This window comes from Adiantum capillus-veneris, chromosome 4, assembly GCF_014529385.1.
Source record: "Adiantum capillus-veneris isolate H3 chromosome 4, ASM1452938v2, whole genome shotgun sequence".
Classification (NCBI taxonomy): Eukaryota; Viridiplantae; Streptophyta; class Polypodiopsida; order Polypodiales; family Pteridaceae; genus Adiantum; species Adiantum capillus-veneris.
The window spans coordinates 174765241-174787290 of record NC_140934.1 but is presented as its reverse complement, the minus strand read 5'-3'; the positions used below and the strand labels follow the sequence as shown (position 1 = coordinate 174787290).

Below are 22050 nucleotides of genomic sequence, written 5' to 3'. Positions count from 1 at the left end.
TTTGGATTTCCTTGGGTCATAAGTCTCCAAGTACTAGCAAAGGTCTAGTAAGAATATGGCAAAGCATCAAGAATAGTCTACACAAGGGAACTATCAGAAATGACTTTGCCTACAGAAATAAGTTGCTCATTAATATCCTTGAAACAAGAAAGGAAAGTGTACATCTCATCTTCCTCATGCATAATCTTTGACTCCATCTCTTTACGCAACAATGCAATTTTAGCCTCATTGCGACTTGCATAAAGACTAGCCACAATATTCCCAAGCCAGTTTTGTAAATGCTGTTGAACAAATGTGAGGATTTATAGAGCGCTTCATAGATAATGCAATCAATCATGAGTATGGGCATCTCTTACATCCCAATGAGCCTGCTGAGTTGTAGGCAAAACAGCTCTAGCAGTAGTTATTCTGCCACCAAAACCTGCAACATCCTCAACATCACAGGTATCCACAAAACCTTGATGTACATCAATGCTCTGCACAATATTCCAAACTCCCTTTGACACAAGGACATGTTGCATCATGTAAGCCCACATAGGGTAATTGTCCCCATCCAATCTATCCTCAGCGGCAAACATCTGGAACACATCTGTGTTGTTGTCAACCATGGTGAATGTTTGGACATGATGTGAAAACTGCTCGAAAAGTGGAGAAACGAAGCAAGAACAACACGTGCTATATAGTACAATCCATAAAATACTATAAGCAAAAAAAGACACTGACAGAAATTCTGCACAAAATAACAAAATTGCCTACGTAGCATTGCCTGTAGTGGAAATGGAGGCCAAAATGAGCCCGACTAAAAAATCTCAGGAAACTAAGCTCTATGAGCTGGCCCGAAGTATCAGACGATCACCAAAGCTCACTGAAATCGGAGAAAGTGAGCAGGCGTGTGCTGGGCGATGCTGGCGGCGATGCCCGAGAGGATGCAACCTGCACTGATACCAATTGTTGGAAATAGGGTTGTAGGAAAAATAAGCTGGTAAGAGAAAAATTGTGCCTGTGACAAGTGTCTTGGGCCTTATGCCAAAATATCTCATCCTCATTAGTAGAAAATCCTTTTGAAACATAATTTAAAATCGTATCCAAGACTTCTGATTTTTTATGTGTTTTGAGCCACATCCACCACTTCTGTGCCTTGTCTTCCATTGTTAAACTTGTTATTGTTGGTCAAGAAGTATCCAGTGTCACTTGTTCCTTATGCATGTTGGTTCACTTATGGAGCAAGATGTTAATTAAAACCTTGTTACGATCACGAGCCTCACCAAAAAAACAAGAGGTTTGAGATCATTCATCCTCGACAAAGTCTTCTAACAATCCAAAGCCACCTTGTCAATAGTTGGAATTTTGAAGTCTCATATGGGGGTCTACCATGCTGTGTAGAATATGTAGAGCAGTTGGCTGATACTTGTATCATAAAGGTGTTTAGCAGGATGAGATTGTCCTCAATGACTAACGAGCACAAGTTTCTTAAAATCTTGCAGATCCGTTAACATTAGGAACTGGATGGGGTCTAGGAGGGTCTCTTAGCTTGCCATGAGATTATAGAGGTGATTCAAACATGGACAAAGAGGTGTGTGCCATCTGTGCAATATTGTTAGGTGTATAAGAGAGATCAAAATCTTCCTAACAACCATGGTCGAGGTTGAAGTGAATTACACCGAGTTGGCAACAAGAACATAAGGTGACCTAGTTGCTCAAAATTAAACCAATGATCCATTGGTAGATCTTTCTTAGATGCCTTTGGACTTGCTCAAATAGCCTTGCCACTAGTGTGAAAATATTGAAAGAGAGAATTTGTGTCTCAACTTCTAATTTTGGCCTCAACTTGCGGCATTGCTTGATCTTTGGAAACCACAAACATGTAGCCACTACTGCCACTTGGCTTAAACATGCCTGCAATCACCCATTGCAAGTGCCTTAGTAGCCATTGAAAGGAGTATAAAATATCAAATCAAAATCTTTCTTGGCTAGCAATGGTGAGTAGGGGCTATTGAGAGAGAAAGAAGCAATGAAGCACTTCAAGAGGTGGATTTTAGCTTCAACCCCATAGAAGAGGGAAGTGTAGAATAGTCTTGATTGACCTTCTTTGGTCCAAGAAAAATCCCGAACCATGGACCTCCACCCTTCCCTTCTTTGTAGACAACATTTCTCTTGACAGCTTTGGTGTCAAATCAAAGGCCCGATGCTACAAGAAACTCTTTGATGGCAAAAAAAATTTGGCATGCCAAAATGAAATAAACAAGTATCCTACTCAAATAGGATATGCTCATTGTAGTGGAGGATACTCTATTAGTATCTTTCTCATATGGAAGTAGGTATAATGGCACGGTCTCTAAACATTTCTTGCTTGGTATTGCTCCTATCAATTTTGATTTTGAGAACCCTAGGCAAATAAAGCATGATATTATTGATAAAGACGCATCCACACTTGATGCGAAAGACAACGATATGTGCAAGATATTGCAATAGGAAATGTTAAGTGTTGATATGACCCAAAGAATTGCATTGTCAAACAAGTTTGTTAGCATGCATGTTTGCCCTATACCTCCTGCAGCTCAAGAGCTTCTTCATTTGGCCATAAGCTAATTGCATAATTAGGTGAATAAACTGGGCTTTGTACACCTTTATGCTCATATCTGCTACATATTTAGGCTACAATTGTAAGCACCAAAGGGTGAAAATTAGAAATTAAGCATCTTTATTCTTCATCCTACCATCCAAAGCATGTTGGTTTGGTTGAGAAGGCAAATGAATTGGTGTAAAATCATAACTAAACATGGATTCACAAGTCGGTGGCATTATAGGCATATAGAACCTCATTTGTAACAGTTCTCCACTTTACTATTTGCTATTTAGAGAGAAGGATCACTTTTGATGGTTGAAATAGATATACCACATCAAAAAGTCCTTGGAAAAACAGAGAGAAAAATAAGGAAACAATTTTTTGCTTTGCAAGATTTTAGCTAGTTAAGAAGATGGCAGGAGACTCACTTGGCCAACGCCTTTGACAACAAACGCAATGACACTGGAGCCAGGTATGCTATTAATTGAGAATATGAATGGTAGTGGCTTCATATCTAATAAGAATTTGTTGACTTCAATTTTTATGAGCATTGTGCATAAATATCTGACTACATACATGGTTTTGCTGAGCAAGCATAGTCAGGGAACTTCTCACTTCCTCCTCCATGTGCCACTTTGATCCTAAATGGGTGGCAATAGACTTGCTCAAGTACTGTACTCCAACACTTCTAACCTCCACATAAAAATGCCTCTAGTGACCAATGTTGTGCTTTGGCTGCATGCTCTCGGCCTCAATTGCAATATACATGTTCCACAAACCCGACATCTAACCATACCAAAACAACCTTTCAAACCTCAATGCCATGCAAAAACTGCACAGGGACGGCAAGCTGCTCTCAAGTTTGCAAGATGAGCGCAGTGATTGTGCTCTAAACATTGAATTAGTAAATCTATTACAGAATTGCAAATGCTCGAGGGTTATTTGGTTGTGTGACGCATGGGTGCACACACACATGCATGCATGCACACGTGTGCACGCACGCACGCACGCACACACATACATATATGCTCATATGACTGAATGCCAAAAGTGTAAATTCACCTTAGCCCTGCCTATCTACACTTGAGAAAAATCATAGTCTTTGAGCTGTCATTACTGCTTGCGGCCATAACATTATGTGTTTGATCATGTGATCACTGCACCATCATGAGGACGCAGGATGTAGTGTGCTGCTCAGAATGGCATCCACCAACATGCTTACTGACTGCTTGTCAGTTAAAATTGTGCTATGAGTTTTACCATGCAATATTATGACCTTGAAATCTTGACCATCGACAGAGTTCCAGCTCTTTGAAACCGCAGAAAGGCTGCACAAGTTGACAGTTCCATCTCCATCTCCATTTACAATAATCGGCTGCTCATCAAAACCTTTTTCGCTGTAGACAAGCATTTGAGGGGTATCAATCCCTTGACTAAAAACCATAGTTACAGGGATACAAGGAGCATCAAGGCAGTTTATGAGTGGAGGAATGCGCGAATTATACAAAAAAACGCCTTCGGGATATCCAATGTCCTCCAGGAACTTTGGTATCTCAAAAGCAGAAAAGCCCCCTTTTTCAGTGGTTACTAACACTTGATCCCCAAAGACAGTTGGAGCTGGAAGTAGCCACAAATTGCTCTCTGAGCTTCTCTGCTCTGCCCGCAGAACTAGGGGATCAATAAAGCGCGCTCCCTCCGAGTACCCTGATGCATAGATCCTCATACTCTGGACAGTTCCTCCCCATGGTGTTGACACAGGTATAAAATGGCCTATGTACTTTTGCTGCCAAGACGCCGTTTGCTGGTTCAAGAAATAAAGACCCCAAAGGCCACCTAGACTATGAGAAAGAATCACCACTGGTCGTTCTCCGTTCCTCATGTACACAACCTCAATTAAACTCTTCAGATTCTCAAGGAAGAGACTTGCGACAGGTGATGCATTCTTTCCAGGTGCGTACCGAAAATCATACGGAGCTCCAAATAAAGTTTCACCATCCACATATCCCTCTGCTTCCAATGCTTCTATCAGCACAGCCATATACACTGAAACTGCTCTGCAATTATTCATACGAAGGTCAATTTTATGAGTACAAATAATTATCTTAGCAAGATAAAAGCATAGAAAAGCAAAGCACCGTAGTCTTTCAACCTGCACACTAGTTCGCCAGGCAGAGCGATATATCATTGCAGGAAACGTCCACAACAAATCACAATAAAGGGGTACATTTTCTTTTTGCACCCCGGATAATTTCTGGTGACATGACGCAACCACATGCACATGACCTTGTAAACTATCTGTATGTGATGATAAACATGTCACAAGATCCAAGACTTAAATCCTCTCGTTCATGCAGGCAGCAGTGTAAGCTAAAACACTTAACACAACACAAAAGCAATTCACATAAAAAACAGATAGAAGAACAAAATATGACAACACAAAGATATTAACCTTAGATATTGTTAAAACAATGACGCGATGTAGGTGCTGTTATCAGATTCCCTGTCTCCAAGTGAATCTAGGAGGCCTTACATGTCAGAAGAGGCAATGGAAGATGAATGGGACACGACTGGCAACAGCTGCACATGTGCAAGTATGCCTCTACTTTGTAATGGAGAGCAGGTACACCTCCTTGAAATGACAAGCTCAAACTCCTGAAGATGGTATAAGGCCGGTACAATGCCGGTGGTGGATGCACACCAGGTCCTGCCCTCGCAAGAGGTCCTAAATGAAGGAGAGCAAGAGGAAATGGCAAATCCAGTATAGGGCTGTGATAGTACACCATGAGCGAGAAGATATCTTTGATGGAACTCCGTGTACAATCAGACCAAACACAATCTGCGGCAATCTCCACAATGGAAACACCCCTAATCAGGTCACATAGACTGAAGCAATGCAGTGAACCTCAAATGGTTTCCGCAAATCTGGCACTATCCGAATAGGACAGTGACTCAATAAGTACTTCAGCCTGTCAAAGGCAGCTTGTTGTCGCATTCCTCATTTGAAAAAGATCTTCCTGGTTAGGTCATGAAGGGGTCCTTCTACATGAGCAAAGCCTCAGATAATATGAACACAATCCCAGAAAGCTACGTACATCATGTACAGTAGTGGGAGTTGTCCAGTCTTGTACAACCTAGATCTTTGCTGAATCCATGCTCACTTGATTGTGAGAGACTATATGGCCTAAGTAGTGAATCTCTGTGAAAAAGAACTCACTTTTCATATAGTCTCTCACTTGATTGTGAGAAACAATATGGCCTAAGTAGTGAATCTCTGTGAAAAAGAACTCACTTTTCTTTGCATTTACAAGCAACTCATGCTTATGTAGTTCCTGAAACACTATATCCAATTCCTTCCGATGTTCCTCTTGTGACTTTAAGAAGATTAGTATTTCATCGAAGAATAATCCCGTAAAGGATCGATATGGACTGAAAATACAGTCCATCATTCCATTGAATGTGGCAGGAGCATTGGTTACGTAACAAACTTGGACACCCCAAGTCTAGATTCTACCGCGACACAGCAGAGATTCACTTCAAAACAATTCACAAAAGACAACACAGCCAGGCGTAGTTCCATGCCAAGATGTATTAGCCCCAAAGACTGGCGCCCCTTTCGGTATTTCTTTTTATATTAATCTTGGTGCAAAGTACAACTGAGCCCGTGGGTGCTTGCTCTCAGACTCTACGTCCAGATGCTCTGTAGAGTGAGCCCCTAAGGCCACTTACAAAGAGTTTACAAGGCAAAAGATTTTAAAATAAAAAGCAACTGTCCTAAAATCAACTTATCAAAAATCTGCCAACAAAAGCTGTCAGCGTAATCTGCGAAAATCCGTATGCTCTGCCATGTCAACAAGTTAGCGCAAAAAGCGGGATTTCCATACAACTTGCCACGTCAGCAACTGTCAGCGCATTACCCGGGCGTCCGTATTGGCTGCCACGTTAGCCTGCGTCTGTGTGTGTGGGGGGGCACTACCATGTCATCAGTTTGTGACATACCCCCCTCTTGAAAGAATTGTAATTACCCTCGATTACGCTTGCAAAACAGACAAAGGACATAAACTGTCTTAGTAGACACTGACTGTTAGTACCGACGCACTAGACACAACACATCTAGCACTTGTACAAATCAACAATCACATCATCGGACATCACATGACAAATCACATACAAATTCATTCCAAATCTCAGACCATGATTAATCGGGACCGTGATTAATCGGCAACGTATTTAGTAATCGCATCTAGATCTAGTCGGGACCTCACAGATGCCCGATTAACTACTCCTTATTGCAATCATGTCTATAGAGATTTATGAGACCGAAATGCTGCAGTCATTTCGTCTTTCAGTTCCTGCACTGAAACAAGTCAAATACAAATCAATCATTTTCATTTTCATTTTCGGGAATTCCAGTTCATAAAGTCATACAACAGAATGCTGTCAGCACATCAGTATCTTTGAAACCCAAAGGGACATCGCTGACTCTATTCAAAATCGGGGTAATCCGTTGACAAAGGAGTGGAGTGACTCCCCTTTTGTGCAAACCCGCTGCACTAAATTCACACATGTTGAAATCGGGGTTCTATTGGAGTAGACTATGCTAAACCAAATGCTTCAAGGTAAAGTTCCGAAATTTGAGGAGTATCTGCTAGCTCCTCCTCCATCCACTTCACATCCAATGCAGGAAAGTTCTTGAATTTAACCAAGAATCACCTAATCACTTTACCTTTAATCTTTCTATCCTTATGTGCCAATATCTGTTCTGGAACGAGTATCTCCTCGCTTTCCTCCACTTCGGGTTGCTCGTCTGGCTCCCCATCATCGGGCACATCGCCTTTAAAACGCTTCAATAGACTCACATGAAAAGCATTGTGAATCTTCCAAGTATCAGGCAGCTTCAGTCTAAAGGAGACATCATTTATCTTCTCTTTTATTTGGAAAGGGTCATAATACCTCATACCAAGCTTTGGAAAAAGGCCGCTCCTTTCCTTTTTGTTTTCTTAGGCGTGCCTTCTCAAAACGTAAGAGCACCCAATCGTCCTCCTTTAATTTCAAATCACGACGATATCGATCTACTGCCTTCTTATGTCTTTCTTGAGATTTCTCTAAAGCCTTCCGGACCTTGGCAAAAGCAATGTCCCAGTCCTCGTGTACTGGTCGGCTTCAAAAATCTTATCCTGGGTCTGAGGAATGTTTTGATTTACCAGTTGATTCCCTTTTTTCTTTATTTCCTTGTGCCCAGGGACTTGCGGGTAGCATCTTTCGCTTCCCTGTCCATTGGCACGTCAGAGTCAATCAACGAAATCCTAAGACGCACTATCATCTAATTCCTCTTTCTCTAGAATCCTTTGATGAACTTGCATATGGTTTCCTTAGTTCGTCGGAACCTCTGATTTGCCAGAATCCTGTGATGAGCTATCATCTGGTTCCCTTGATTCATTCTCTTCACTGGAAGACTCTTGCCTTTTTTATACTATCCTGCCCGTCGCATAAGTCAATGAGCCGGCATGCATTCCAAATCGTTGCTTAGTCATGTCCCATGGAGTCAGACTTCTGGTTTAAAGCATACTCTTGAATCTCTTTTAGCAAATCATAGCAAAACCGCTCAATCTGGTCTTTCAAAAGAATCTTCAACAAGTATCCCAAAATCTTTGGCAGTAGTCATCCAATGTATCTTTCTCAGTCATTTTCAAGTGATGCCAAGGCATGATGACATCTCTTACATATTCATCGTTCTTTTCAAGTAAGATGCCCCCTTTTGCTCCCTGGAATGTTCTGAGAACCACGATCCAGAGAAGGCGACGTCAAACTGTTGTTCAACTCAAGGGCTCGATGGGTGTCTTGGCCTGACTCCCTTCCTTCAACTCCTTGGTTTTCTTGATGATCTGGTCATTGTCAAAAGAGGACGACCTCTCCTCCTTTAAACGGCTAGATGGCTTTCCATGCCTTATAGACTTTGTTTCAAAAATCTTCTTCAAAAGAATCTTGTCTTAGGTGCTTAGAAATTGAAGAAGCTTCTTAGCACCCTCGAGCACTTCAAATGGCGTCTTTCCCATGTATCGTTGTACGCAAACTCCACCTAGGGCAAAGACTTTTTCCATTTTGTCTTTTGATCCAAAGAAGAAGACTTCAACAAATTCAAAACCATTGAATTGGCTATTTCCAAATTACCCATCTGTCTGTGGGTGGAACGAGGACGAGAACTGCAACTATGTGCCAATGTTCTCCCAGATTGCCGTCCAAAACAACTAGTAGATCGGGGATCTTTGTCCGAAACAATGGACTCAGACATACCATATATTCGAACAGTTTTGCCAAAGGATCGGGCTTAACTGTCTTCTTTACTGCAGAGCAGTGAGCCTACTTACTGAACCTGTTGATGACCGTCGAAAGGCCATCATGCGTACTCTGTGTCTTCGGGACATCAAAGATGAAATCCATTGCAATACTTTCCCAGGGGTGTGTGGGAATGGGTAAAGGCTATAGTAATCCCTGTGTCTAGTGCCTGTCAAACTTGACCTTCTGGCATACTAAACAACTGCGAACAAATTTGTCCACATCTTTCTTGAGTCTCGCCAAAAGAAGTAACGCTCCACACCTTTGAAGGTGGTGTCGATGCCCACAATGGCGCGGTTGTGTGACGCACAACATCCTTTTCTTCATCAAGTAGCCATCCTGTAACAAACTTGGGCATCCTAAGTCTAAATTCTGCCGCGACACGAGAGGATCACTTCAAAAACTTCACGACTTTAAAATTCATAGTTCAATTTGGTCGACACGGCCCGGCGTAGTTCCGTGCCAAGAGAAATTGGCCCCAAAGACTTGCGCCCCTTTCAGTATTTCTTTTATATAAATCTTTGAGCAAAGTACAACTCGCGCAGGAACCTCTGCTCTTAGACTCTGCGTCCAGATGCCCTGAAGAGTAAGGCCCTGAGGGCTCTTTTATTCTTACAAGGGATTCCAAAAGCAGAGCCCCAAAAGCAATTAAACTCAAAAGCATTCAAACTTTAAAAGCTTTTAAAATAAAGCAATGAGCCCAAAAGCAAACTAATCCAAAAATCTTCCTGAAAAAAAAGCATCAGCGTGATTTGCAGAAATCCGTACAACAACCAGTGTTTGTGCGTGTATGTGTGTGTGTCCGGGGACCTACCACGTCACTAGTTTGTGACATACCCCCCTCTTGAAAGAACTGTAATCGCCCTCGATTACACCTGCAAAACAAACAGAGGCCATAGACTGTCTTAGTAGACACTGACTATTAGTACCGACGCACTAGACATGACACATTTGGCACATGTACAAAAACGACAGTCACATTACTGCACATGACATCATAGGACAAATCACATTCAAAAATCGTTCCAAATCGTAGACCATGACTGTCAGCAACGTATTTAGTAACCACATCTAGATCCATTCCAGACTTCATTGATGTCGGGTTAACTAATCCCATATTGCGATCATGTCTATAAAGATTTTTCTTTTTCTTTTTCTTTTTCTTTTTCGTTCCGACTCAAACACTGTCATGTGCAAGTAGTCATTGGCCTCGAGCACTGTCGTGTACAAGAAATCTTTCATCTCAAGCACTATCGTGTGCGAGAATCTGTCGCCTCAAGCACTGTCGTGTTCGAGAATCATTTCCGGGATTCGAAATTATCACAAGTTCATTCTGAACTGAGTCGTCCAATCATTCATTCCATCGAATCAGTTGTGATTCATGATTCGTTATCAGGTTCATTCAGGAGCTGTCTCACTGCTCCATCTCATTCTTAATCCTGCTCTGTTTTTTTCCAGTTTTATTCAAAATTCAAAATCATCTTCCACAAAGTCTTGTTTCATAAATCCATAAAGTAAAATAATGCTAATTCATAAAAACTGTTTTGAAACGAGTATCGCCTCGTCCTATTGTTCTTTCAATGTGCCAGTCATTCTGATTCTTGTGCCCTTTTGGGACACTTTGTAGCGATATGTGCTTGTTCTCCACATTCAAAACACTTCCCTGGTTTGAAATATTCATCTCTTTGATCTTCTGTGAGTAACAGTCGTCTATCTCTTCGTCGATTGTTTCTGCTATGACTTGTTAAAGGTTCATATGATGGGTAAGTCAATTTACCCAAATGTATAGCAAATCCGCGCTTTGCATGTCCCATCAATTGTTGTATAGACTTGGACTTCTGTTCGAGACACTAGTCTCAAATTTCTTTGGGAAGCCCACAACTAAATCGTTCAATCTGCTCCCTGAAACTGACCTTCTAAAAGGATGAAACGGGTAGAAAATTTTCGCAAAATCTTTCACAGTAAGAATCCAATGATTCTGTCTTGACCACTCAAACATGGTTCCAATCAATAATCACGTCTCGTTTGTATTCTTGTGTGAGCCATGAAGAAATAAAAAGTTTTTAAAATTTCAACCACTTTGTCGGCACTTATTTCCTTAATAATAGAGTGGACCACCAAGTCCGTGCATTGCCTTTCAGAAAGGATGTCGCCGGTCTAATCTTGGAGTGCTCTGTATAGCGGCCTCCAGAGAATGCTATGTCAAACTGTTGGATAAAGACTAAAGTCTTGGGAGCATCTCGAAACCCTGAAAAGTGCTCAAACTTTACTGCCTGTCCTCCCTCCTTGAATTCTTTGGGCTTTTTGCCCTTGTTGTCAAGGAAATCATATTGATTGGCTCTGTAAAAATGCTTTCTTTTGGCATAAAACCTGTGATGGTCAAAGTCCGAACTGTGGAAGGATGAGTCCTCGATAGAATTGTCAGAAACTGGGAAAAATTTAGTCTTCTTTGCCTTTTTCTTGCCCTTTTCGAAGCTTTGCTTTCTGATTCGCATTTTCCCTTTTCTGTCTTCTTCGCTCGAATCAAAAGAGCTAGAAGAACCGTCAAAAGAAGAAGAAGAAGAAGCAGAACTGGGTAGTCCTTCAATTCTACACGCTTCTTCTACTTTTTCGCCGATATAAAAGTAGATTGACGACCCAAAAAACTTGGGAAGTCAATTCCTTTCTTTTGCTTTTTGTCATGCTTTTTGGCTTTATTGTTCACATCCTAAAGTTGACTGATCCATGTGTCAACCACCTCTTCCAATTCTTGCTCTGTAAACATCCTCAGAGCAGGAGGTTTCTTAAGTGCAAGTTTGATGGGTCGCCCTGTGGCTTTCTGCCACACTGGGTGTGCACTTCATCGAAGGATTGCCGAGTGAAAATTTTTGCAAATTTCGGATTCTTCGCAATGTTAACCATCATTTTTGTCGCCTCGTCAACTAATTGTCGACGTTCCATCTCTTCAATCTCTACCTGAGTAGGCTGAGGTGGGCCGTACTCTTCCTCTGATTGCTCATGAGTATCTTCTTCGCGATCTCCTCCCGCCTTCCCAGATGTAGAAGAAGTCGACTGATCTCTGCTGGAATCCATAAGTGTCGCGAGAAAAGGATTGGATTTCCCGATAGAAGAGAAATCGGCCGTGCTCTGATACCACTGTAACAAACTTGGGCACCCCAAGTCTAGACTCTGCCGCGACACGAGAGAGGATCACTTCAAAAACTTCACAACGTTAAAATTCACAATTCAATTTGATGGACACAGCCCGGCATAGTTCCGTGCCAAGAGAGATTGGCCCCAAAGACTAGCGCCCCTTTCGGTATTTTTTTTATATTAATCTTTGAGCAAAGTACAACTCCCGCAAGAACCTCTGCTCTCAGACTCTGCGTCCAGATGCCTTGAAGAGTGAGGCCCTGTGTAAGGTGCAGCGGAAGTGAATGTTGAACTTTGCTCAAGATGAGTGCTTCGAACTGTGCTCAAGGGTTCCTTTTACTTACGGAAGGGAGAGCCTTCCGTTCCTCTCTCCCTTCCGTTCCTTTAGTGAGAGAGTGCAATAGACACAAACAAAAGTGAATGGACACTGTGAATGAAGGTGCATGAGACTGAGAGATAGAGAGAGAAGAGAATACGGTACCAGAGACGTTGTAAACCCTCCTCCAAGGGCCCCACTCTGCTCCAGTTCCACAGTCGAACCAGGGGGCAAGGACATCTCCGGCTGCTAGGAGATCTCTTGGCAGTGCCTTTGCCACGAGTCGCTTGGTGAGAGAGGGACAGCCTTTCTTGCGACCCCCTCTACAAGTATAGACGTCTCCCCTTGCAACTATCCCTCGTGGTTTGACGAGCATCGACATCCGGCGCCGATGGGACTTCTTCGACTACGACTTTACTCGTTTTCTCGGCGACCCCTCAACAGACCATGAGGCAGCCTGCTTTAGGGTCCATATTCTGCTCCTTGCAGCTAGGGGGACAGAGGCCTTGGACTCATCGGTTGGCTTCTCTTTTCCCCTTTGCGGCAAGGACCAGACTGAGTGGACTCTCGACTTAGTGTTGGGATGGTTGCACACACAGGTCCTAGAGTTCTCTCACCACATGGGAGAACTAGGAGTTACAGACATGCTTCAGACTTTGTGGCCATTGGCCAAGTTTGCAGTGACACCTCCAGATACAGCAGGATGTAGACACATTGTGGTTTACTTCTTTGCCGATACACAATGCTTGCCATGCTATGTACACATTCATGAGGACTCCTGGACAGAGTAGGTTGCTTTACGTACGGCTCGCTCTGCTTGGGCTTGGGCCAGGCACTTGTTGCAGTCACGCCTATCTAGAGGACGCTCGGATGCGGATTACTCCCCATCCAAGCCAGCCTCGAAGATAGCCCGTTTAACTGCTGCGGCAGCATCTGTTCTCTCTCGCTCCCCATGAGGATCATCTCATGGAACGTGCAGGGACTTGGTGGGCCCCAGTTTCAACGTCAGCAGGGCCGACTGCGTCAAGAGCTTCAGCGCTGCCTTGTGGGAGGAGAGATTGATCTCCTTATGCTACAGGAGCACCATCTGTGTGAGAGCCGCATTAGACATTGTGGCCAGCTCTTGCATGGACGTTATGATACTTTTTGGTCAGCTGCGTTTGGACCTAGAGGCATCCAGGGTGGGGTATATATGACTAATGCGGATTCTTTGCAGCAGGCCATTGTGGGCAGAGGGATTATTGTGCCAGGCAGGGCTCAGTGGATCACTATGCATGTTCAGGGTTGCCTTGTAGGCTTCCTGAACATCTATGCGCCCAATGTGGCAAGTGCACGAGCAAAGTTTTGGTCACAAATAGTTGAGTCTCTGCCACAGGCAGAACACTGGTGCATAGGGAGGGACTTCAACATGTTGGAGGACCCTCCTGACAGGATTGGTGGTAGCCATGCTACTGTGCATGGATTTGAGTTGGCAGCTTGGGAGAGGTTTTGTATGACTCTGAGAGTCTCGGATGCGTGGCACCACTCTAGTTTTGTGAGGCCCCCAGACAACCTAGCCTTCTCTCGTTCAAACCGCAGAGTGGGAGGAGTGAATCTATCGCGGATAGATCGCTTCTACACTAGTGACCATTTCAGTGACTTGGGTGGGACAGTTGGCATTCTAGCAGGGACTTCATTCTCGGACCATGCGCCAGTGATCCTCACAGTGGTGGCAGACAGGCAGAGGAGGGGGAGCACGATGCTTCGCATCCTAGAGAGGGTCTTGCTGGACTTTGCACTCAGAGAGAGTTGAGGCTTTTTGGACAGAGAGCTTGGATATGCAAGATTCTCTTGCTGAGAGAGTGGCCTCAGGACTAGCTCAGATTAGTTGTTTCTTTCTCCAGGAGTCTTTGGCTCGCCTGGCTGCAGCGAGAGGAGCAGCGTCTCAGACAGGGCATTGCTTCGTTGCAGAGGATGCAAGAGCATCATCCAGACAGTCCTTGGTTGGAGGAGCAGCTACAGCAGGCTCGCCATGAGCTTGTTAGCACAAAGGAGCGGCGACATGAGTTTGTCTTCCATCGACAGGCATCTCAGTGGACACAAGTGGGCGACAAAGTGACTGGTGCTTTCTTCGAGGCAGTGGAACCTCGGCATTCGCATGCCAAGTTCAGTCAGTTGAGGAGGCCCGACGGGTCAATTGCTTCTGAGCAAGAGGACATGCGTGTAGTTGCTACTGACTTTTACCATGAGTTACTATCTGCAGAGCCTCAGTCAGAGCGTCAGGATACATGCAGGGAGCAAGTGTGGGCACAGATGCCTTGCCTTGTGACTAAGGAGATGCGTCAGAGGCTTGAGCTGCCACTTCAGCCTGAGGAGCTGCACACGGCCCTTAGTGCACTCCCCCGTGGTAGCTGTCCAGGTGAGGATGGATTGACTCCCAGTTTTTTCTTGGAGTACTGGGACTTGCTTGGCCCAGATCTCTGTAGTGCTTTTCAGTACATCTTGCACACAGGAGTGATGCCTGACAGCATGAGTGAGGGTCTGATTTACCTCATTCCCAAGGACGGTGGCTCCTTGGATGAGATTCAACAGTGGCACCCCATCACCATCCTCAACTCAGCCTACAAAATTCTTGCCAAGGCTCTGAGTTTGAGGATCCAGCCACTTCTAGAGAGCCTTATACCTGGGATTCATACAGGTTTTGTCAAGGAGCGCAGTATCCTTGAAAACATTTTGGGAGGCTTCTGCCCTAGCGCGGCTCCGTGGTGAGGATCTGGTGATGCTTCTTCTCGATTTTGAGAAGGCATATGACAGAGTTGGCTAGGACTTTCTCGAGGGCACTCTACGCAGGATGGGCTTCTCAGATGCTTGGAAAAGAGGGGTGTCAGCTTTGTACAAACAGGCACACAGTCAGGTTCTTTTGGCAGGAGGTAGAGGTGATCGGTTCATGCTCACACGTTCGATCAGACAGGGCTGTCCTCTTGCCCCCTTCCTCTTTCTGTTCTATGCTGAGGCGATGAGCAGGTTTTTGGTGTCGCAGCAGGTTGGTCTACAGGGCTTAGCACTCCCTATTCGGGGAGATGAGCTACTGGACGCTGAGTTTGCTGACGACTCAGCCTTGTACTTAGATGGCCGGGAGGCCAACCTTCACAGATGTGAGCAGGCTCTTGAGACCTTTTGTTGTGCATCTGGCGCACTGATCAACTGGAGAAAGACTGTGGCTTTCTCGGTTGGTAGTGCTCATGTGCCCAACTGGACGCCAGGTGAGGGTTTCAGGAGGATTCTCCCAGGGACTGCAGTTCGTACTTGGGCTGTCAGGTTGGTTTGGACTTGTCTCCCGAGCAACAGATTGCTCCCCTCCTCTTGTCCATCAGGAGGAAGTTGTTACATTGGAGCTCCGCGCGACTGTCTTTGGCTGGCGAAGCTGTAGTGGCCAACCAGGTGCTGTTGGCTACTATGTGGTACATCACTTCTTGCTGGATCTTCTCGAGTTCTTGTATCAGCCAGGTAGAGCGGTTGATCAGGAATTTCCTTTGGTCAGGGCGAGACACTTTGACTGCCCGAGCCAAAGCGGCTTGGCAGGTCATCACTCTTCCTTGTTCACAGGGAGGGCTTGGGATCATTGACCCAGCACAGCAGAGCAGAGCTCTTCTTGGGAAGTTCATCGTCCAAGTCTTCTTCCAGGCGAGGAGCACTGGAAGGAGCTCTTGTTACAGCGGCTTCGAGCTAGGGTGCCTCAGGCAAGAGGCCCCTGGCAACCTTCGACCAGATGGATCTTCACAAAGATGCGTAGAGTTGGTTTGAGCAGGAGACTGGAGGATCGCTTTGTTGGGGGGTTGCTTCGATCTTGGGAGCACTTGCGGCGAGGCCTGGAGCAGCGCCAGCCTACTTGCACGGAGGAGCGCCTAGACAGCCACTTGTTTGGAACCCCATGGTTAGCACTCAGAGAGGGCACTTGGTTGGTAGTCGGCCACATGTTTCCTGGGGTTCCATGGGAGCGGGTCCAACACGCTCTTTAGGTGACTCGTTATAATTTCAGGCTTGTTAGAGGAGCTACAGGGCTTTCAGCTACAGGGCATGAGAGGGGTGCAGAGCATGTGTCGGGACATTTCAGAGGCATTACCAACTGAGTGGCTCACGCCTCTCGAGTCAGCAGCGCCCAGATGGATGGGAGCCTTCACGCAACTGGAGGTTCTCATCTCTGTTCGAGCTTGCTCTCAGACTGTTCCCTCCCTGTTCTTCGAGCTACAAGGAGAGGGACGCTTACAGCGAGTTGCAGTAGAGGCCCCGCAGGTGGCAGAGTGCTGGTTTCAGAGGATCCGAGTGGTGGGCATCTGTGGGAGGACTTGTGTCATCGATCCTGACCCAGCAGCTCTTAAGACTGGACAATGGAGGCTGTGGGCCTGGGAGTGTTGTCCATTGGAACGAGTACAGTGGGACCATGGTGAGTGGCTCTGGATGGACCCTTTCTCTTCTACAGACCACCCAAGTGTCCCCTTCTTTCAGTACACTATTCGACTGGGACGTCACATACTGGCAGCACAGAGAGAGGCTCGCCCCGCTGCAGCACCTCATTGGCAAGAGGGGGGTCTCACAGCTTTGGCAGCTTTTTGGAAGAGGTTGTGGGACTCCATACAGCCGAGGCAAGTCACTTTGTTTCAGTGGCTAGTCGCACACAGAGCTACAGCAGTTGAGAGTTGGCTGGTGCATAGTGGTCTCTCGGCCGCATGTACAGCTTGTGGCCACCTTATAGAGAGTCAGCGTCAGTCTTTGGGACTGCCGTTTGGCATAGCAGGTGTGGCTTCGTGTTCTTCGGCTGATGCCTGCTCTTTCCACGGCTCGGCAGTACACTTGGGGGGGCAGCGGCTTGGTCCATTCTCACACGCCCGGCACTTCAGTTTGAGCTATCTTCCACCAGCAAAATGATAGTGATGCAGGGGGGGCGGCCTACACTCCAGCCTGCCACAGAGCTTACTGCACAGGAGTGGTGCAGTGAGAGAGAGGAGTGTTGGGAGCTCATCAATGGCCTGACACTATGGTTCATTTGGCGGGCCCGCTGTTTCCGCATCTTTGAGGCTCGCCCTGTACCACCAGCAGAGACTTCGCGATCTTTGGCTAGAGCTGATCCACACTCTTAGAGGACAGCTAGAGAGACTCCAGGGCAGCTCTAACCGCATGCAGGAGCGTAGAAAGGCCTTCCTTCGACTCTGGCGTCCTGGGCCTTTTTTCACCATGGTCCAGGGTGTACTCAAATGGCACTACCGTCCACCTGTGTGGCTTTTCCCTCCTCCCATTTCTTGATTTAGCCCCATTGTACATATGCTGTTTTTTGATTGGGAGAGTCTCCCCTTCATGGTTGTTGTAGCCCTCTCTCGAAGAGGCGGTTGTGGCCCTATGGACAGTTTCATTAACTAATAGAAGGATCTTTTTCTCGGAAAAAAGAAAAATTCCCCTAATGGATTCTGATGAATTCTGATGGGAATGCTGATGATCATGCTGTGTGCAACTGGAGGATATGCATCTAATCTAAGTGACTGGTCATGCACAGTCTGCGAGCAGACTCACAAAAGTGCCAGATCACTTCCTATTCTAGACTGACTTGACTGAACTGAACCCTGGTCATACTGTAGCTTGTCCACGGACACATAGGGTTGGATGTGTCACGTGACACCCTGAGGGCTCTTTTATTCTTACAAGGGATGCCAAAAGCAAAGCCCCAAAAGCAATTAACTCAAAAGCATTCAAACTTTAAAAGCTTTTCAAATAAAGCAATGAGCCCAAAAGCAAACTAGTCCCAAAATCTTCCCAAAAAAAAAGCATCAACGTGATTTGCGGAAATCCGTATAGCAGCCAACGCAATTTCCGACCCTACCACGTCAGCATGTCAGCGTGATTTCGGGGATCCGTACTACCATGTCAGCAACTGTCCGTACTGGACTGCCATGTCAGCATTTGTGTGTGTGTGTGTGTGTGTGTGTGCGCGTTTGTCCGGGGACCTGCCACGTCACCAGTTTGTGACACATCCCGTATGGAATATCCCGCTACTTTCTCCTCATTCTATATTCGAGTGATTACATCGGAAAAATCTAGATCTATGGCGTACTGATCGACCATGTCCTCGAAGCTTCTATGATGAATCACGGAAATAGCCAAGACTAATGGCTTCCGAGACAAAGCATCTGCCACAAGTTTTTCTGTCCCTCAACATGGACAATCTGGAAGTGAAACTGTGACAAGATGTTAGCCCACCGCACCTTCTTTTCCGAAAGCTGCTTCTGTGACAAGAAGTAGCGTAAAATCTGATGATCAGTTAAGACCGTAAAATCCGCTCCGAGTAGGTAATGTCGCCACTAAGTAAGAGCATAAATCCCTGCCAAAAACTCTTTCTCATAAATCTGTGCTGTCAATTCTGGCCTTGAAAACAATTGGCTTTCATAGGAAACTTCAAATGACTTTTGCAAGTCCAGCAAAGTCAACATTGGTCCAGTAGTCAGTTTTTCTTTAAGTGTCTGAAAGACAGTCACCTCTATCGTTCCCCACGAGAAAGGGACTCCTTTCCGAATCAAAATGTGCAAAGGGGAAGCCACCTCTGCAAACTTTCTAATGAACCACCGGTAGTAAGAACACAAGCCCAAGAAGCTTCCAACTTCATGAACATTCTTCAAGTCAGACCAATCGCGGACAATGTCATTTTTCGCCAGATCTATCTGTACTCTTTCTATTGAGATGATGTGTCCCAAGAACAGGCAAGAAAAACTCGCTCTTTTTCACATGTATAAGCAATTTATGCTTCCTCAGTGTCTGGAAAACCCACAAATGATCGGTAGTCTCTGAAAATCCAAAGAGTCGCCCTTAAAACTGTCTTGTAGACGTCTCCAGGAGCAATACAAATCTGATGATAATCACATCTTCATATTAATTCAGCAAGTAGAATTCTGAAGTCTGTCGAGTATATCATTGATCCTCGTAATGTGGAAATTTGTTCTGGTTCATTGTTTCTTTATCTTGGCCTCGGCTAACGCTATAAGGTGGCCGGTTCGCCTGTGTACTACCACGAATCAATCATGTGATCTTGTCACAAGACGGGAACCACGTGCCAATAGAAAAGAACAGATTGAACAACTTTAAGCACTTCAAATAACAACTGAACTGAAATGGAGAGAGACGACATGCGACACGGAGTGGCGGAATTCCACCCCAGAGAGTATTGGCCCCAAACCTTGGTGCCCCTTTCGGTATTTCTTTATATTGCATCAACACAGTACAAGCCGGTACTCCAGACTCTACACCTTCTCCAAGAAGCATGCCAGAGAATGAGCCCTAACCTCATATTTAAAGGCCCTTGGCTTAAAAAGCAATTACAGTGAAAAGCCTTCGAAACTCAAAAGCTTCTAGTCCAAAAAGCAATACCAAAAGCTGCCAACTTTTCGTAAATCGCGTTGGTGTCCGTAGAGCAGGCCACGTGTCAGTACGCCACGTCAACAAATCAAGGTTAGGGTTACGATTAGGGTTTCTGATTTTAAAGTTAGGGTTTTGGACAGAATTAGGGTTTTTGATTTTAGGGTTAGGGTTTGGACAAAATTAGGGTTTTTTATTTTAGGGTTAGGATTTCAATAAAATTAGGGTTTTGGGCAGAATTAGGGTTTTTTATTTTAGGGTTAGGGTTTCAACAGAATTAGGGTTTTAAGTAGAATTAGGGTTTTTGCTTTTAGGGTTAGGGTTTCAGCAGAATTAGGGTTTCGACACGTCAGCAGTTTGTTACATCTCCCTTCTTGAAGAAGAGTTATCGTCTGCGATTACAGCATATCTACAAAACAACTCAAGTTAGCTCAAAAATTTCCGAGGGTCATTCCGAGGGACATTCCGAGGAACAATCAGTTTGCTCTTTTTATTAAGGAGTTAGCTTCTCCTTTCTGCTCTTTTGTCAAGGAGTTAGCTTCTCCTTTCGGCTGTTTTGATCAAGGAGTTAGCTTCTCCTTTCGTCCAGATCGGAACTCTTGATATTCCGACGTAGTAAAATTAGCCATCACACCCAGACCGTCCTGATCTTCCACGGGTGTCTTGATGCACTAAAATTACATACCCAGGCAATCTCATCCAATTAGGAATATTCAATGGTTGGCACATCACAATGCAACACAACTGCTTACATATGCATGTTACAAGACATAGAAACATAAAGCCGTCGATGAACACTCCTCCCGCATAACCTAACAAGGTCCGGGCCGGGAGATATTCAACAACTCCCTCATCACTCCTCCCGCATAACCTAAAAAGGTCCGGGCCGGGAGATATAGGCCTCCCAGACTGCAGACTGCGTCGTTTGGAGGTGCTGAGAGTAACCACTACTCAGACTTCCTAATACTCCTCTCGCATAACCATCCAGGTCCGGCCCGGGAGTCACAACAACAATTATTTTACAAGCATACAATCAAACCCTCCCCAGGCATCGGCCTGCGTCGTTCGAAGGTTTTCAAACATACAACGAAACGCTCCCCAGGCATCGGCCTGCGTCGTTCCGAGGTTCAAGCAATACCAAAACAATATTTCTCACTTCTCCACCCGGGAGTAAAATCACCAATCATTGAAACCAGTATCAAACCAGAGTCAAACAATTCAAATCAGTACCAAAACAGGTTCAAAACGGATACCATCCATTTCAAACAAATTCCAAACAAGATCAAATAGAACTCAAACTTAAAAAGCAATCTTGACATCAGTCGAGCTCGAAAAGTCGACTGACTTTCCATCTTGAAACCTGCACCAAAAATTAGGGTTAGGTTCCTTCCATGAGGTCGTAGCTGAGCACAACACGGTCCGTCAGCTCTTGGACAAACAGTGTTGCTTTGGCGGCGATGGTAGTCCCAAGATAGCAATCGCACTAAACCTCCAAGGTCATTTGCTCGTGAAGAGACATCTACTGAGAGATGTCGAGAAATTTCAAGATATAATCTGCTAGGGTTTCCATGGCAAGCATTTCAAGATACCCCACTCTGCCAAAAGCTGCACTTCAAAGGAAGATGTCAGAAACCATATAACTTCGGGCAAAAAAAAAAAAAAATCTTGAAAGCTTGCCAAGTACTTGGAGTATGTTGCTTGGTAGCTGTAGACATCAACATCTACATGGCACTGCTTCTGAGAAAAACAGTGACTTGAAACAAATCTGGATCCTTCTCTTGCAAGTGATGTTAATTGGCTTATGCCTTGTATGACATGAGCGGTGAAGACAGGAGGGCGCCCGATGCACGATGAAGTAAGGGTGGGAGTCGCTAATAGGTCCGAGTTGGAGGGCGAAGATCTCTCAAATAAAATTCTATCAATAACTCTCTCTACTCTTTTGTAGGACCAGTATGCTTTCAAAAAAGCACACGCCTGATGCCCTGACACCACTGTCACAAGACGGGCACCACGTGCCAATAGAAAAGAACAGAGTGAACAACTTTAAGCACTTCAAATAACAACTGAACTGAAATAGAGAGACGACACGCGACACGGAGTGGCGGAATTCCACCCTAGAGAGTATTGGCCCCAAACCTTGGTGCCCCTCTCGGTATTTCTTTATATTGCATCAACACAGTACAAGCCGGTACTCCAGACTCTACACCTTCTCCAGGAAGCATGCCAGAGAATGAGCCCTAACCTCATATTTACTAAGAAGCAATTACACTGAAAAGCCTTCGAAACTCAAAAGCTCCTGGTCCAAAAAGCAATGCCAAAAGCTGCC

At 45.1% G+C, this 22050-nt stretch overlaps 1 protein-coding gene across 2 annotated transcripts in view; it reads right to left on the bottom strand.

The window, feature by feature from the left end:
• Positions 1 to 3427: 3427 nt before the first annotated feature.
• LOC147460382 (alpha/beta-Hydrolases superfamily protein) overlaps positions 3428 to 22050 on the bottom strand; it is a 38419-nt gene continuing 19796 nt past the window's right edge. The window contains exon 2 of one of the 2 annotated variants that reach the window (XM_086511472.1): positions 3428 to 4615. In XM_086511472.1, coding sequence (XP_086367598.1) covers positions 3732 to 4615 — 884 coding nt within the window. In that variant the 3' untranslated portion in view covers positions 3428 to 3731. Of the gene's footprint in view, positions 4621 to 22050 lie in introns of both variants that reach the window. The other variant, XM_086511471.1, reaches the window with a different exon arrangement.